Source organism: Moschus berezovskii, chromosome 9, assembly GCF_049115385.1.
Source record: "Moschus berezovskii isolate FMDL1 chromosome 9, NW_MosBer_1.0, whole genome shotgun sequence".
Lineage (NCBI taxonomy): Eukaryota > Metazoa > Chordata > Mammalia > Artiodactyla > Moschidae > Moschus > Moschus berezovskii.
Window position 1 is genome coordinate 97,463,503 of NC_142468.1, and position 16,686 is coordinate 97,480,188.

Sequence of the window (16,686 nt, forward strand, 5' to 3'; positions counted from 1 at the left end):
TTAGGAACTGCCATACTGTTTTCCACAGGGGCTGAATCATTTTATATTCTCATCAGCAATGCACCGGATTCTAATCTATCCATATTCTTGCCAACGCTTGGTATAATCTGTTCAAGAAAATTTTTTAAAATAATATCCATCTTTGTGGCTATAAAATAATATTTTATTGTGATTTTAACTTACATTTCCCTAATGATTGGTGATGCTGCACATCTTTTCATGTACTTATTAGCCATTTGTAGAAGAGTTGTTTTTGTTGTTGAAAACATAGATTTTAGTTTATAGTATCTATTTAATCCTTTCTTGAAATCTTTCCATGGTAATTGGGCCAGTTAAGTTTTCTATTTCTTTTTACATTTTTGAAAGTTCTCATTCTCTAGGGATTCATCCATTTTCTCCAGGTTTTCCTATTTGTTATTGAAGAGTTACCTGTGGTATTTTCTTACAAAGATCATTTCATACCCTAAAATGTAGTTATTTGTGTCCTTTCTATTTTCCTTATTAGATTTCAAATTCTTTGAAAGCATAATTAAGTTTTATCCACTGAAATGTGCATTTCCTTGAACATGGCATTCATGTAATAATTATTTTGGAATAAGTTAACATGTGAATTGATCTCATTATTTAGTTAATATTTGATTATTTACCAATATGACTTAATTCTAATTTTCATGAAAATAATGAACATCTGAGTAACAAATTTCAATAGGTTTAATACTGTATTTAACTTTGTATAAGATAAATAGGATATTCTGAATATAAAATTTGTAGTATTCCAAACAGAACAGTTTTGTTAACAATGAGTGTGAAATTTAAAAGGAAGAGGAAGGAAGGTAAGATGAGAAACAAATGAAAGAAACTAACATTTAGTGAGACTTATTATGTGCCAGTCACTATTTAAGATTCTTTCATAGAGTATCTCATTTGACTTTTATCATAATCCTTTGAAACAGATCCTCATTTTACAAATGAGAAAACTGGGGCTCAGGGAAGTAACCAACCAGGCTACTTGGAATAGGAATGATGAATATCTATGAATTTTAATACTAAACAAAGAGTTTAGTACTAGCTTATTTGCAGGATAATAAGCAACTAACCTTATTTTTTGAATTCTTATGGATATATTACTGTGACAAGATGAGGGCAGTGTTAACAGTGTTCTCCTCTCCCTTGAGGCTGTTGGAGAAACAGAAACACAAAATCAGTCTGAAAGTACTTTCTGAGTATTTATATGGTCTATCACAACAGATTGGTTTTTGAGGCTAATGGTGAATTACAGAGCTAGTACCTCTCATCAAAGAGTTTGTATTCTGCTGGGAAGCCAGGGATATAGATGAAATGAAGAGAAATATACAAATATGATATTACTGAAAATGCCTTGAGGGGCCACAGAGCTTATGAGTTGATGCTGGGGTGCACAGTGACTGGCACCCCAGAAACATGTCATCAGGCTCTTTCTGGATGAGAACGCCTCCATCTGTTGCAGAGGCCTGATGTCCCCTTAGCTTGACTGGGGCTCTTATGTGCAGCCTCTTGGATCCACAGGTTTATTAGAAGAGCTTGTTCACCTGCTCCCTAAACACCTGCTTCACCTGTTTGTTTCTCAGGGTGTAGATGAAGGGATTGAGCACTGGGGTCACCACGGTGTTGAGCAAGGCCACCACCTTGTTCCTGTCCTCCCCCTGGCCGCCCTTGCCCGACCGGACATACATGAAGATGCAGCTGCCATAAAAGAGAGAGACAACAATGATGTGGGAGGAGCAGGTTGAGAAGGCTTTCCGCCTCTCCTTGGCTGAGGGGATGTGCAGGATGGTGTGGAGGATGTGGCCATAGCAGGTGGCCGTCACGGACAGAGTGCCCAGTAGGCTGACGTTGGCCACGATAAAACCCAGAAGCTCGATCAGACTTGTGTCTGCACATATGAGTTCCAGGAGTGGAAAGCTGTCACAGAAGAAATGATCAATGATATTGGGACCACAGAATGGCTGCTGGAATGTGAGGAAACCTGGAATGATGTTGAGAAGGAACCCTGTGATCCATGAAGAAAGAACTAGCTTGACACAGACCCTTTTGCTCATGATGGTGACGTAATGCAAGGGGTTACATATGGCCACATACCTGTCAAAGGACATCACTGCCAGTAGGAAGAACTCTGTGGTGCCCAGGAAGAAATAGAGAAAACTTTGTAGGAAACAGCCTGCCAGGGAAATTGTTTTATCTCCAGTCAGGATGTTGGCCAGCATCTTGGGGAAGATGACCGAGGTGAACCAGATCTCCAGGACAGCAAAGTTGCGGAGGAAGTAGTACATGGGGGTGTGGAGGCGCCTGTCCATGAGGGTGAGGACCACGATGAGGAGGTTCCCCAGCAGAGTGAGCAGGTAGGTGAGGAGGAGCCCCAGGAAGAGGAGCATCTGCAGCTCACAGGCGTCTGAGAGCCCCCGCAGGATGAACTGGGTGACAGTGGTGTGGTTCCCCGTGGCTCCTCTGGCCTCTGCTGGGAATGGCCGATCAGAGGTGTGCGGCTTCAGGAGTCGTGATGTTCTGGGGATCTGAGGACACTTGGAACTGAAAGGAAAGAGGGATTTTGAGCTGAAAGAATCCTTTATTTCTTCCACCTGCAAGTCTGTTTCCCTCCCTCCTCGGGCCGGTTGTCCAGATCCCTCACTGAGTTAGCATCAAGTCACATACTTTGATTTAATTGTCTGGTATTCTCTGGGGAAAATTTTGCCTTTACCAATTCTTTTTCTGTTTTTCTTATTTTTCTTAGGAAGTGTGTGTCCCTTTATTTCTTCTTGATCAGATGATGTCTTTCCCCATATTTGTCCAAATGTTTTAAGGGGTCTCTCAAATAAAGTAAAATATTTCCTCTGCAAATCCTGTACCCATTGATCACAGACCTTTATCAAAAACACTGATGGAAAATTTACTCTAGAACTTGTTACACAGACATTTCAGTTAGAGAGACTCCGTGTGTGCACCTGAGTTTCAACATTTACTAACTGGTCTGGGGCCAGTTCTCTAACCTCACGAAACTCTGCTTCTTCAATGGGAATAATACAGTTCACAAGAGAAAAGTTCTCCAAAATTTAAATTAGTAATGTATACTCAACACCTAACACAAGTTTGATCACTGACCTTGCAGTCACATAATGCTAGCTATTTTTATTTCTCCCTTTCTGGCTGATATTCTTGCAGGATAATTAAAAATAAAATTGGAGAAAACATACTGGATTTAGGGCAATGTGTATTTAAACAAAAAGTTTTAAAATATAAAAATATTATCAGGTTATCACGGACACTTTAAGATACACAGAAAATGAAAAGTATCACCTGTAGTCCTTCAGAGACAACTATTAATATATTGATTTATTTCTATTGTGCTTTTCTATTATTTACAGTGTATGGATTTGAATGGTCATGCACACAGATTATTATTTTTGACATCCTTGCTTCCCACATATCAGTACAACAAATTATTGTTATGCTATTACAAATCCTTTCTTAGGATGTAATTGGCTGATATTATTTGAGGGATTCATGTGCTATAAAATTGTTGTATCAGAGGAGAGAACACGCATTTGTAGATTAGGCATGATGGTTATTTCTTTGGGATAAATTTCTCAGTAATATTAACAATAATGATAAATGCTCATATTTAGAATTTTTTTGGTTCAATTTCAAGTTTAGAGAATATGTCTTTGTTTTCTTGGTCTTTTCGAAAAGATTTTTTTTTTTTTCTAGTTTTTACATTGTTCAACAGTGTCTTCCTGGTTCTGGATAAAGAAGTAGGCATTCTTGCCATTGGTTGTCCTTTATAGAAATGACAGGTAAAGGCAAGCTTCTGTGGAGAAGAGCTGACTCTGAGACAGGAGCAGGAACTAATGTGATAAGCCTGCCTCAGAGAAATGGTAACACAATGCAGTATAACTGTGTAAAATATGTATTTATATGGAAAATAATTGGATGAGAACACAGAAAAATGAGCGTAATTGCCACAATAGGATGGGAGGATGGTGGGTGATTTTTATTCTGTCTCTTTGTTATTTTATTATTAATTGTAAAATAACTTAAATTCAGTCATAAAACAAACCATCACAATGAACCCATTTGGACTAATGGTTGGGTAAAACAGTATGAGACAAAGGGGAAATAAATGGCTGCCCGTGAATAGAGTGAAATAAAAGTCAATGATTCTGTGAGCCATCGACTGTTCCTGAGTCAGGATACTGAGAATGATGCAAAAAATCAAAGAAGCGAGAGCTGTGCCACAGCCCACCAGTGGACACCTGGAAACAGATGGCAGGCTTCGAGCCAGAGCATCCAGAGGAATCAGGTTCCCCTTCCCCACACCAAAAATTGCACCAACGTAGATTACCTCACTAGATACTAGGTGAGATGCTCAGTTGTCTTCAAGGCAGTTCTGATGAGGGGAGACTCCTGGTTTTCACAGCAAACTCCCAACTCTGCAGGGTTGCCCGAGGAGTACACTTCTTGGGGGCTCACCAGAGATGCAAAGTGAAGGATGCGCCAGAGCTGTAACATGTTCTGCAGATCATGGACACAGACAGGTCCTGTTCTCTTGTACACAGTGTCTGCAAATATTCATATTTTCCAACAACCAAACTCTTAAGAAATATTCTCTGACTCTCACCATCCACATATTCTCAGTTGTCCTCAGAAATGAACAATCTCTGGATATTCCCCAGAACTTCACCAGTTTCTCAGGAAGCTTCTATTGCTCCTGATCTATCACTGTGTTACCACTGGACCAATTTCCTGGGAAATGGACATGAAAACCTATTTAATTATTCTTCCATCCCTCATATAGTAAGGCAGAGACAGACATCAATAGATGCTGATTAGTATACCTCCTTTTCCGGAGAAGGCAATGGCAAGCCACTCCAGTACTATTGCCTAGAAAATCCCATGGATGGAGGAGCCTGGTAGGCTGCAGTCCGTGGGGTCGCTAAGGGTCGGACACGACTGAGCGACTTCACTTTCACTTTTCACTTTCCACTTTCACACAGTGGAGAAGGAAATGGCAACCCACTCCAGTGTTCTTGCCTGGAGAATCCCAGGGACGGGGGAGCCTGATGGGCTTCCGTCTATGGGGTCACACAGAGTCGGACACGACTGAAGTGACTTAGCAGTAGCAGTAGCATACCTCCTTTTCAGTTGGGCTTAAGAGATTTCTGGCCCTTCCAGGAGTATGGTTTCCATAGAGAGTTCTGGGTGAAATAGTCATGGCAGACTCTTTGCCTCTGTGGAGCTGGCATCAGGCTTGGACTGCTTGGGGTTCTGTTTGGTCTCCATGGAAACTCAGAGATACAGAAGGTACAGAGCTCAAACTTAACCAATCTAGAGATTCATGTTATTCTCTTACTGGTTGGAGCTATGCTTCCCTGGAGATTCATTACCATCAGTGGTAATAAGACCTAAGAAAGTCCCTAACCTCTTACTTTCTTCAACTTTGGAATTATTATTATTATTTTTTTTTAGTTTGGGATATGACCTTTATTGAGCTTATCCACCAGAGTGGAAATAATGTCTGTACAAAACCAAATGTTTGTTACTATAACTTCTGCATCACAATTAAAATCCAAACAGTTTTCTAAAAACAGTCAACTCAATCAAAACCCACTACTTCAGAATCAATAGCTTCTTTGAAGCCATAGTAACACTTAAATATGGTTAAGACTCAAATGCAGAAATTTGGTTGGTTGGAAAGCTAATTAAACTTCCAACTTACTCAAATAGAATTACAAAAAGGCAAAATTGTGTTTTTCACAGAGATACAGTCCACTGGAATCACCAACACTGGACAGCTGTTAGAGTATTTAGAGTCCTGAGATAATAAGGAATCCAGGCATCCTTTAGACAGTCTTCTGTTGTCCTTTCTTCCCAATCAGAGATTTGTGGATGTGTGGAATGACACCACCACCAGCAATTGTAGCCTTGATGAGAGAGTCCAACTCTTCATCTCCAGGAATAGCAAGTTGCAAGTGGCGAGGGGTAATACGCTTTACTTTCAATTCTTTCGATGCATTTCCTGCCAATTCAGGTACCTCTGCGGTAAGGTACTCCAGGATGGCTGCGCTGTACACAGCGGCAGTCGCGCCCACACGTCCATGGCTAGTCGTCCTAGATTTCACGTGTCGATGAATACGGCCCACCGGGAACTGCAAACCGGCTCTCTGCGAGCGGGAAACCGCCTTTGTCTTGGCCTTTCCGGAGTCCTTCCCAGCCTTACCGCCAGCCATTTCGAATTCTGCTGAAGCTCAAACAAGCAAGGCAGAGAAAGGACTACTCAGACACCCAGCGAGAACCCGCCGCCTACTCCTTCGTCGCACCGCGATTCAAACTGCCTCAACTTTGGAATTAAAGTTTACTTTATTTTGACTGAGAAGCTGAGAAACCTCTAATGAATTTTAACTGTAACAAAGAAACATAGTTATTAAAACATTCAATAAGTTTTGTGTTGTGCTTTTTGTGTGGAAAGTATGACTCTAGATGCCAGATGTAGGCAATGTCTTGTGGGGAAGACAGTCATTAAATAATAAGACGCTACTGAGACTAGTGTCTGAAGAAGACCACATCGGAGATCCTGAACCAGACTGAAGTATGAGGAAAGATATTCCTGATGAAGTTACATAAAGCTGTTTTTCAGTCACTCAGAGATGTCCAGCTCTTGTGACCCTGTGGACTGCAGCACGCCAGGGTTCCCTGTCCTGGAGTTTGCTCAAGCTCACATCCATTGAGTCGATGATGCCATCCAACCATCTCATCCTGTGTTGTCCGCTTCTCCCCATGGCCTCAATCTTTCCTAGCATCAGGTCAGTTGGCTTTTTGCATCAGGTGGCCAAAGTATTGGAGCTTCAGTTTCAGCATCAGTCCTTCCAGTGAATAGTCAAGGTTTATTTCCTTTAGGATTGGCTGGCTTGATCTCCTTCCTGTCCAAGGACTCTCCAAGAGTCTTCTCCAGGACCACAGTTCAAAAGCATCAATTCTTCTGCACTCAGTCTTCTTTATGGTCCAGATCTCACATCCATACTTGACTACTGGAAAAACCATAGCTGTGAATATATGGACTTCTGTGCACAAAGTGGTGTCTCTGCTTTTTAATATGCTGTTTAGATTTGTCATAGCTTTTCTTCCAAGGAGAAACTGTCTTATAATCTCATGGCTGCAGTCACCATCCACAGTGATTTTGGAGCCCAAGAAAATAAAGTCTATCATTGTTTGCATTTTCCCCCGATGTATTTGCCATGAAGTGATGAGACCAGATCACATGATCTTCGTTTTTTGAATGTTGAGTTTTAAGCCAGCTTTTTCACTCTCCTCTTTCACCTTCATCAAGCGGCTCTTTAGTTCATTTTCTACTATTAGGGTGGTGTCATCTGCATGTCTGAGGTTATTGATATTTCTCCTGGCAATCTTGATGCCAGCTTGTGCTTTATTCAGACCAGCATTTCGCGTGATGTACTCTTCATAGAAGTTAAACAAGCAAGGTGACAATATACAGCCTTGACATACTCATTTCCCAATTTTGAGCCAGTCCATTCCTCTGTATTCAGTTCTTTTTTTTTTTTTAACCTCCATACAGATTTCACAGGAGGCAGGTAAGGGGGGCCAGTATTCCCATCTCTTTAAGAATTTTCTGCAGTGTGTTGTGATCCAACAGTCTTTAGTGTAGTCAATGAAGCAGAAATAGATGTTTTCCTGTAATTCTCTTGCTTTTTCTATGATCCTACATATGTTGGCAATTTGGTCTCTGGTTCTCCTGCCTTTTCTAAATCCAGCTTGTACATCTGGAAGTTCTTGGTTCACGTACTGTTGAAGCCTAGCTTGTAGGATTTGGGCATTTTACCTTGCTAGCATGTGAAATGAGTATAGTTTGCTGTAGTTTGAACATTCTTTGACATTGCACTTCTTTGGGATTGGATTAGATGTTTAAAATTCTTTAGCATCAAAGTGTTGAATTTCTTTAAAACATTTTATTTAAAAATTAAAACTTATTTTATTTAAAAATTAAAACATTTTAATTCAAGTTATCCTGACCATTGGTATAATCAGGAAGATCCCCTGGACAAGGAAATGGCAACCTACTCCAGTACTCTCGCCTAGAAAATTCCAAGGACAGCGGAGCCTGGTGGGCTATAGTCCATGGGGTCTCAAAGAGTCAGACATGACTGAGCGAATTCATTTTTCCTTGGTGGTTCAGTGGTAAAGCATCATCCCACAATGCAGAGATACGAACTGGATCCCTGAGTTAGGAAGATTCCCCTGGAGAAGGAAATGGCAACCTACTTTAGTATTCTTGGCTGGGAAATCCCATGGGCAAGAGGAGTTTGGCAGGCTTCATTCCATGGGGGTCACAAAAGGGTTGGACACAAGTTACTGACTAAACCGCAACGACTGTTAGTAAGTTGAACATCTTTTCACTTGTATACGGGCCCTTTGGGTTTACTTTTCTTTTAGGTGTCTATGTATATACTTATCTCATTTATCTCTTGGGTTGTTTGCCTTTGTTTATTATAGAAAATAATCTTTTATTTGTAATTTACCTTCTTCTGTCTACCTCCTTATTGAATGCCCATTTAAACCTGGTCATGTGGTTATTTCTTCCTTGACCTTGGATAGAATTCAGGACAGTTATGCAAATTTTCTGGGCATACATATAATTTTAGAAGAACTTCATTTACCATTTGTTCAAAGAATGGAATTATTAAATTGTCTGAACCCATATAATTGTTAAATTTTGAATGTCACTTAAAGTGAAAATGTATTCCTTTCTTCACATAAGGCCTATTTCAGGCAGGTGAACTTCAGAGAGAAAGGGTGTGTGGTTTTGGCATCCTCTGTGTTTACTATGCAAGTAGACCTCCCCTTTATCTGTGTTTGCTAACTTTGTCCTCCTCCAGGGATATGGGATGGGATTGAGTTGGCATGTAGTGGATAGATATCGTAGAGGAAGGGGAAGGTGGTGTGGACAAAGATGTTAGTGTGGTGATAAGAAGTGGTAAATTTGATACCTATTTTGAATGTATAATCCACAGAATTTGCTAAGGTATTGACTTTGGGAAATAAAAGAAAGAGAGTCAAAGGTAATGTAGTTTTGCTTTAGATCTGGAGCAATAAGTACTTTTCTTATTGTGGTAAAATACATAATAATATAAAATTTATAATTTTTAAAAAAATTTATTTATTTTTTATTGAAGGATAATTGCTTTATAGAATTTTGCTGTTTTCTGTCAAAACTTAACGTGAAACAGCCATAGGTATACATATATTCCCTCCTTTTTGAAATTCTCTCCCATCTCCCTCCCTGTCCCACCTCTCTAGGTAGATATAGAGCCCCTGATTGAGTTTCCTGAGCCATACAGCAAAGTCCCATTGGCTATCTATTTTACATATGGTAATGTAGTTTTCTCCAACACCACAGTTCAAAAACACCAATTCTTCGGTGCTCAGCTTTCTTTATAGTCCAACTCTCACATCCATACACGACTACTGGAAAAACCATAGCCTTGATGAGACGGACCTTTGTTGACAAAGTAATGTTTCTGCTTTTTAATATGCTGTCTAGGTTGGTCATAACTTTCCTTCCAAGGAGTAAGCGTCTTTTAATTTCATGGCTGCAATCACCATCTGCAGTGATTTTGGAGCCCAGAAAAATAAAGTCAGCCACTGTTTCCACTGCTTCCCCATCTATTTGCCATGAAGTGATGGGACTGGATGCCATGATCTTAGTTTTCTGAATGTTGAGCTTTAAGCCAACTTTTGCACTCTCCTCTTTCACTTTCATCAAGAGGCTCTTTAGTTCTTCTTCACTTTCTGCCATCAGGGTAGTGTCATCTGCATATCTGAGGTTATTGATATTTCTCCTGGCAATCTTGATTCCAGCTTGTGCTTCCTCCAGCCCAGCGTTTCTCCTGATGTCCTCTGCATAGAAGTTAAATAAGCAGGCTGACAATATACAGCCTTGACGTACTCCTTTTCCTATTTTAACCAGTCTGTTGTTCCATGTCCAGTTCTAACTGTTGCTTTCTGACCTGCATACAGGTTTCTCAAGAGGCAGGTCAGGTGACCTGGTATTCCCATCTCTTTCAGAATGTTCCACAGTTTATTGTGATCCACACAGTCAAAGACTTTGGCATAGTCAATAAAGCAGAAATAGATGTTTTTCTGGAACTCTCTTGCTTTTTCCATGATCCAGTGAATGCTGGCCATTTGATCTCTGGTTCCTCTGCCTTTTCTAAAACCAGCTTGAACATCTGGAAGTTCACGGTTCACGTATTGCTGAAGCTTGGTTTGGAGAATTTTGAGCACGACTTTACTAGCGTGTGAGATGAGTGCAATTGTGCTGTAGTTTGAGCATTCTTTGGCATTGCCTTTCTGTGGGATTGGAATGAATCCCAGTTTCTCCGTTGTTGCCCTGTAAATAAATTCTTCAGTATCATATTTTTGGATTCCGTATATATGCGTTAGAATATGATATTTCTCTTTCTGGCTTCATTCTGTATAATAGGTTTTAGGCTGATTCACCTCATTAGAACTGATGCAAATGTGTTCCTTTTTTATGGCTGAGTAATATTCCATTGTGTATATGTACTGCAACTTCTTTATTCATCTGTTGATGGACATCTAGGTTGCTTCCATGTTCTACCTATTGTAAATAGGGTTGCAGTGAACAATGGGATACACGTGTCTCTTTCAATTTTGGTTTCCTCAGGGTATATGCCTAGGAGTGGGATTGCTGGGTCGTGTTTTTTTCCCTAGTTTTTAAGGAATCTCCATATTGTCTTCCATAGTGGCTGTATCAGTTTACATTCCCACCAATAGTGCAAGAGCATTCCCTTTTCTCTGCACCCTCTCCAGCATTTATTATTTGTAGACTTTGTGATGATGGCCATTATGACTGGTGTGAAGTGATGTCTCATTGTAGTTTTGATTTGCATTTCTCTAATAATGAGCGATGTTGGGTGTCTTTTCATGTGTTTGTTAGCCATCTGTATGTCTTCTTTGGATAAATGTCTGTTTAGGTCTTTTTCCCACTTTTTGATTGGTTTGTTTGTTTTTCTGGTATTGAGTTGTATGAGCTACTTGTATATTTTGGAAATTAGTACTTTGTCAGTTGTTTCATTTGCTATTATTTTCTCCCATTCTGAGGGTTGTCTTTTCACCTTACTTATAGTTTCCTTTGCTGTGTAAAAGCTTTTAAGTTTAATCAGGTCCCACTTGTTTACTTTTGTTTTTATTTCCATTATTCTAGGAGGTAGGTCATAGAGGATCTTGCTTTGATTTATGTCATCGAGTGTTCTGCCTATATTTTCCTCTAAGAGTTTTATAGTTTCTGGTCTTACATTTAGGTCTTTAATACATTTTTAGTTTATCTTTGTGTATGGTGTTAGGAAATGTTCTAATTTCATCCTTTTACATGTAGATGTCCAGTTTTTCCAGCACCATTTATTGAAGAGGCTGTCTTTGCCCCATTGTATATTCTTGCCTCCTTTGTCAAAAGTAAGGTACCCATAGGTGCATGGGTTTATTTCTGGGTTTTCTATCTTGTTCCATTGGTCTATATTTCTGTTTTTGTGCCAGTACCATACTGTCTGGATGACTGTAGCTTTGTAGTATAACCTGAAGTCAGGAAGGTTGATTCCTCCAGCTCCATTCTTCTTTTTCAAGATTGCTTTGGCTATTTGGGATCTTTTGTGTTTCCATATGAATTGTGAAATTTTTTGTTCTAGTTCTGTGAAAAATGCCATTGGTAATTTGATAGGTAATTTTATATCCTCTCACTTTCAGTCTGTATGTATCTTTAGGTCTGAAGTGGGTTTCTTGTAGACAGCATATATATGAGTCTTGTTTTTGTATCCAGTCAGTCTGTGTCTTTTGGTTGGAGCATTTAATCCATTTACATTTAAAGTAATTATTGATATATATGTTCCTATTGCCATTTTCTTAATTGTTTGGGGTTGATTTTATAGATCTTTTTCTTCTTTTGTATTTCTTGACTATATAAGTCCCTTTAACATTTGTTGTAAAGCTGGTTTGGTGGTACTGAATTCTCTTAACTTTTGCTTGTCTGAAAAGCTTTTTATTTTTCCATCAATTTTGAATGAGATCCTTACTGGGTACAGTAATCTTGGTTGTAGATTTTTCCCTTTCAGTACTTTAAATATATCCTGCCATTCCCTTCTGGCCTGCAGAGTTCCTGCTGAAAGATCAGCTGTTAAGTGTATGGGGTTTCCCCTGTGTGTTACTTGTTGCTTCTCCCTTGCTGCTTTTATTATTCTTACTTTGTGTTTAGTCTTTGTTAGTTTGATTAGTATATGTCTTGGCATGTTTCTCCTTGGGTTTATCCTGTATGGGACTCTTTGTGCCTCTTGGACTTGACTGACTTTTTCCTTTTCCATGTTGGGGAAATTTTCAACTATAATCTCTTCAAAAATTTTCTCATACCCTTTCTTTTTCTCTTCTTCTTTTAGGACCCCTATAATTCGAATGTTGGTGCATCTGATATTGTCCCAGAGGTCTCTGAGATTGTCCCCAGTTCTTTTCATTCTTTTTACTTTATTATGCTCTTCAGAACTTATTTCCACCATTTTATCTTCAAGCTCACTGATTCATTCTTCTGCTTCAGATATTCTGCTATTGATTCCTTCTAGAGTATTTCTAATTTCAGTAATTGTGTTGTTTGTCTCTGTATGTTTATTCTTTAATTCTTTTAGGTCATTGTCAATTGATTCTTGCATTTTCTCCACTTTGTTTTCAAGGTTTTTGATCATCTTTACTATCATTATTTTGAATTCTTTTTCAGGTAGTTTGCCTATTTCTTCTTCATTTATTTGGACTTCTGTGTTTCTAATTTGTTTCTTCATTTGTGTAGTATTTCTCTTCCTTTTCATTATTTTTTTTAAACTTATTGTGTTTGAGGTCTCCTTTTCCCAGGTTTCAAGGAAAGTTGAGTTCTTTCCTCGAAGAAGGTTGAATTCTTTCTTCCTTTTGGTTTCTACCCTCCTAAGGTTTGTCCAGTGGTTTGTGTAAGCTTTGTATAGGGTAAGATTGGTGCTGAGTTTTTGTTTGTTTTTTTGTTTTTCCTCTGCTGGGTAAGGCTGAGTGAGGTGGTAATCCTGTTTGCTGATGATTGGGTTTGTACTTTTGTTTGTTGTTTAGATAAGACATCCTGCAGAGGGTGCTACTGGTAGTTGGGTGATGCCAGGTCTTGTATTCAAGTGGTTTCCTTTGTGTGAGTTCTCATTATTTGATACTCCATAGGGTTAGTTCTCTGGGAGTCTAGGGTCTTAGAGTCAGTGCTCCCACTCCGAAGGCTCAGGGCTTTACCTCTGGCAGGAGCCCCCTCCCCAGGGACTGCAGGAGCCTACCCTGATGGTGACCAGGAGCCAAACCCTCATACCACTCTCTCACCTGTCCGCTCATGCAAAACTCGCTGACCATCCTGGGCCATCCCGCTGCGCGCTTGCTCTTGCATGCCCATATTTATCATTTTAACCACTTTAAAGTGTACTGTTTGTTGGCATAAGTACATTCACATTGTTGTGAAATCATCACCATTATGCATCTCCAGAACATTTTCATCATCCCAAACTGAAATTCCATATCTATTAAATAGTGACTCTCTATTCCTACCCACACTTCCTGGTAACCACCATTCTACATTCTGTCTCTATGATTTTGATCACTCTGTAATAAACTGGAACATTCTGAAAGAGATGGGAATACCAGATCACCTGACCTGCCTCTTGAGAAACCTGTATGCAGGTCAGAAAGCAACAGTTAGAACTGGACATGGAACAACAGACTGGTTAAAATAGGAAAAGGAGTACGTCAAGGCTGTATATTGTCAGCCTGCTTATTTAACTTCTATGCAGAGGACATCAGGAGAAACGCTGGGCTGGAGGAAGCACAAGCTGGAATCAAGATTGCCAGGAGAAATATCAATAACCTCAGATATGCAGATGACACTACCCTGATGGCAGAAAGTGAAGAAGAACTAAAGAGCCTCTTGATGAAAGTGAAAGAGGAGAGTGCAAAAGTTGGCTTAAAGCTCAACATTCAGAAAACTAAGATCATGGCATCCAGTCCCATCACTTCATGGCAAATAGATGGGGAAGCAGTGGAAACAGTGGCTGACTTTATTTTTCTGGGCTCCAAAATCACTGCAGATGGTGATTGCAGCCATGAAATTAAAAGACGCTTACTCCTTGGAAGGAAAGTTATGACCAACCTAGACAGCATATTAAAAAGCAGAGACATTACTTTGTCAACAAAGGTCCGTCTCATCAAGGCTATGGTTTTTCCAGTAGTCGTGTATGGATGTGAGAGTTGGACTATAAAGAAAGCTGAGCACCGAAGAATTGGTGTTTTTGAACTGTGGTGTTGAAGAAGACTCTTGAGAGTCCCTTGGACTGCAAGGAGATCCAACCAGTCCATTCTAAAGGAGATCAGTCCTGGGTGTTCATTGGAAGGACTGATGTTGAAGCTGAAACTCCAATACTTTGGCCACCTGATGTGAAGAGCTGACTCATTTGAAAAGTCCCTGATGCTGGGAAAGATTGAGGGCAGGAGAAGGGGATGACAGAGAATGAGATGGTTGGATGGCATCACTGACTCAATGGACATGAGTTTGGGTGGACTCCGGGAGTTGGTGATGGACAGGGAGGCCTGGCGTGCTGTGGTTCATGGGGTTGCAAATAGTCGGACATGACTGAGTGACTGAACTGAACTGATACCTCATATTAATGGAATCCTACTATATTTTTCCTTTTATGTCTTGTTTATTTCACTTAGTATAATATCTTCAAGTTTCCTTCATGTTGTAGAGTTTTATTTATCAGAGTTCCATTTCTTTTAAGGCTGAATAATATTCCATTGTATGTACATACCATATTTTGTTTATCCATTCATTCAATCTCTGGACATTTGAGCTGTTTCTACCTTTTTGGATATTGTGAATAATGTTGCCATGAACATGGATATAAAAATATCTGTTCAAGCCCTTACTTTCAGTTCTTTTGGGTTTATATCTAGAAGTGAGATTGCTGGATGATATGCTAAATCTATGTTTACTTCATTTAGAAACTGCCATACTGTTTTCCACAGTGGCTGCATCATTTTACACTCTCATCAGCAATGCATGAGAGTTCTATTTTATCCACATTCTTGCCAATATTTGGTATAATCTGTTCATAAAAATGTTTTAAATAATATTCATCTTAATGGGTATAAAGTAATATTTCACTGTGATTTTAAATTGCATTAGATTAGTGATGCTACACATCTTTTCATGTACTTGTTAGCCATTTGTAGAAGGATTGTTTGTTTTTGTTGTTGAGAACATAGTTTTTTAGCTTATAGTGGCTATATAACCCTTTTTTGAAATCTTTCCATTGTAATTGGGCCAGTTAAGTTTTCTATTTCTTTTTAGATTTGTTGAAAATTCTCTTTCTTTTAGGGATTCATCCATTTCCTCCTGGCTTTCCTATTTGTTGCTGAAGAGCTCCCCACGGTATTTTCTTACATAGATTATTTTACACCCTAAATTATAGTTATTTATGTATATCTTCCTTATTTGATTTAAATTCTATTCAAAGCATAAATTAAGTATTATCAATGAAATGTGCATTTCCTTGAATATAGTATTCATATAATAATTATTTCAGAGTAAATTAACATGTGAATTCCATTATTTAATTAATTTTTGATTATTTACCAATGACTTAATTTTCATTAAAATATTGAACATGTTAGTAACAAGTTTCATAGGTTAAATACTGTATTTTGCTTTGTATAAGATTAATATGATATTCAGAATATAAAATTTATAGCATTTCAAACAGAAAAGCTTTTGTTAGCAACTGGTGTGAAATTCAAAAGGAAGAGAGGAAAGGTTAAGATGAGAGATAGATAAAAAAACTAACATTTAGTGAGACTTATTAGGTTCCTGTCACTATTTAAGTTTCTTGCATAGAGTATCTTGCATAGAGATAGAGTATCTTATTTGACTTTTATCATAATCCTTTGGAATGGCCATTGTCATCCCCATTTTACAGATGAGAAAACTGGGACTCAGGGATGTAACCAACCAGGAAGAGGAAGAGTCTTTCTAAATAGGAATGAAGAATTTCTATGAATCTTTATACTAAACAAAGCATAGTAGGTTATATGCAAGATAATAAGCAGCTAGCCTTATTTTTTGAATTTTTACGATGTATTTCTGTGGCAAGAATATAAATGTGAAATGAGAACAGTGCTAAATGAGGACTGGTCTCCTCTCCTCAAAGCTGTTAGATAAACGGACACAAAGCAATAGGCCTGAAAGTGCTTTCTGAGTATGGATATTACCTGTGACTACAGATTGGTGTCAGAGGATTGTGGTGAATTACAGAGCTAGTGCATGCATGCGTGCATGCTAAGTTGCTTCAGTCATGTCCGACTCTTTGTGACCCTATGGATTGTAGCCTGCCAGGCTCCTCTGTAATGGGATTCTTCAGGCAAGAATACAGGAGTGGGTTGCTGTGTCCTCTGAAGAGCTAGATCAGTTCAGTTCAGTCAGTTCAGTTCAGTCACTCAGTCGTGTCTGACTCTCTGCGACCCCATGAATCACAGCATGCCAGGCCTCCCTGTCTATCACCAACTCCCGGAGTTCACTCAAACTCATGT

At 39.1% G+C, this 16,686-nt stretch overlaps 1 protein-coding gene and 1 pseudogene across 1 annotated transcript; both read right to left on the reverse strand.

The window, feature by feature from the left end:
• Nucleotides 1-1,550: 1,550 nt before the first annotated feature.
• On the reverse strand, nt 1,551-4,542 carry LOC129563447 (olfactory receptor 6E1-like). Its single transcript, XM_055437244.2, has 2 exons — nt 4,388-4,542; nt 1,551-2,565 (listed from the first exon to the last, which is right to left on the reverse strand). Exons 1-2 carry the CDS (start codon nt 4,540-4,542, stop codon nt 1,551-1,553), a joined length of 1,170 nt encoding a protein of 389 aa, XP_055293219.2.
• Nucleotides 4,543-5,497: 955 nt separating this feature from the next.
• On the reverse strand, nt 5,498-6,359 carry LOC129562527 (histone H2A.Z pseudogene; annotated as a pseudogene).
• Between the last annotated feature and the right edge of the window lie 10,327 nt (nt 6,360-16,686).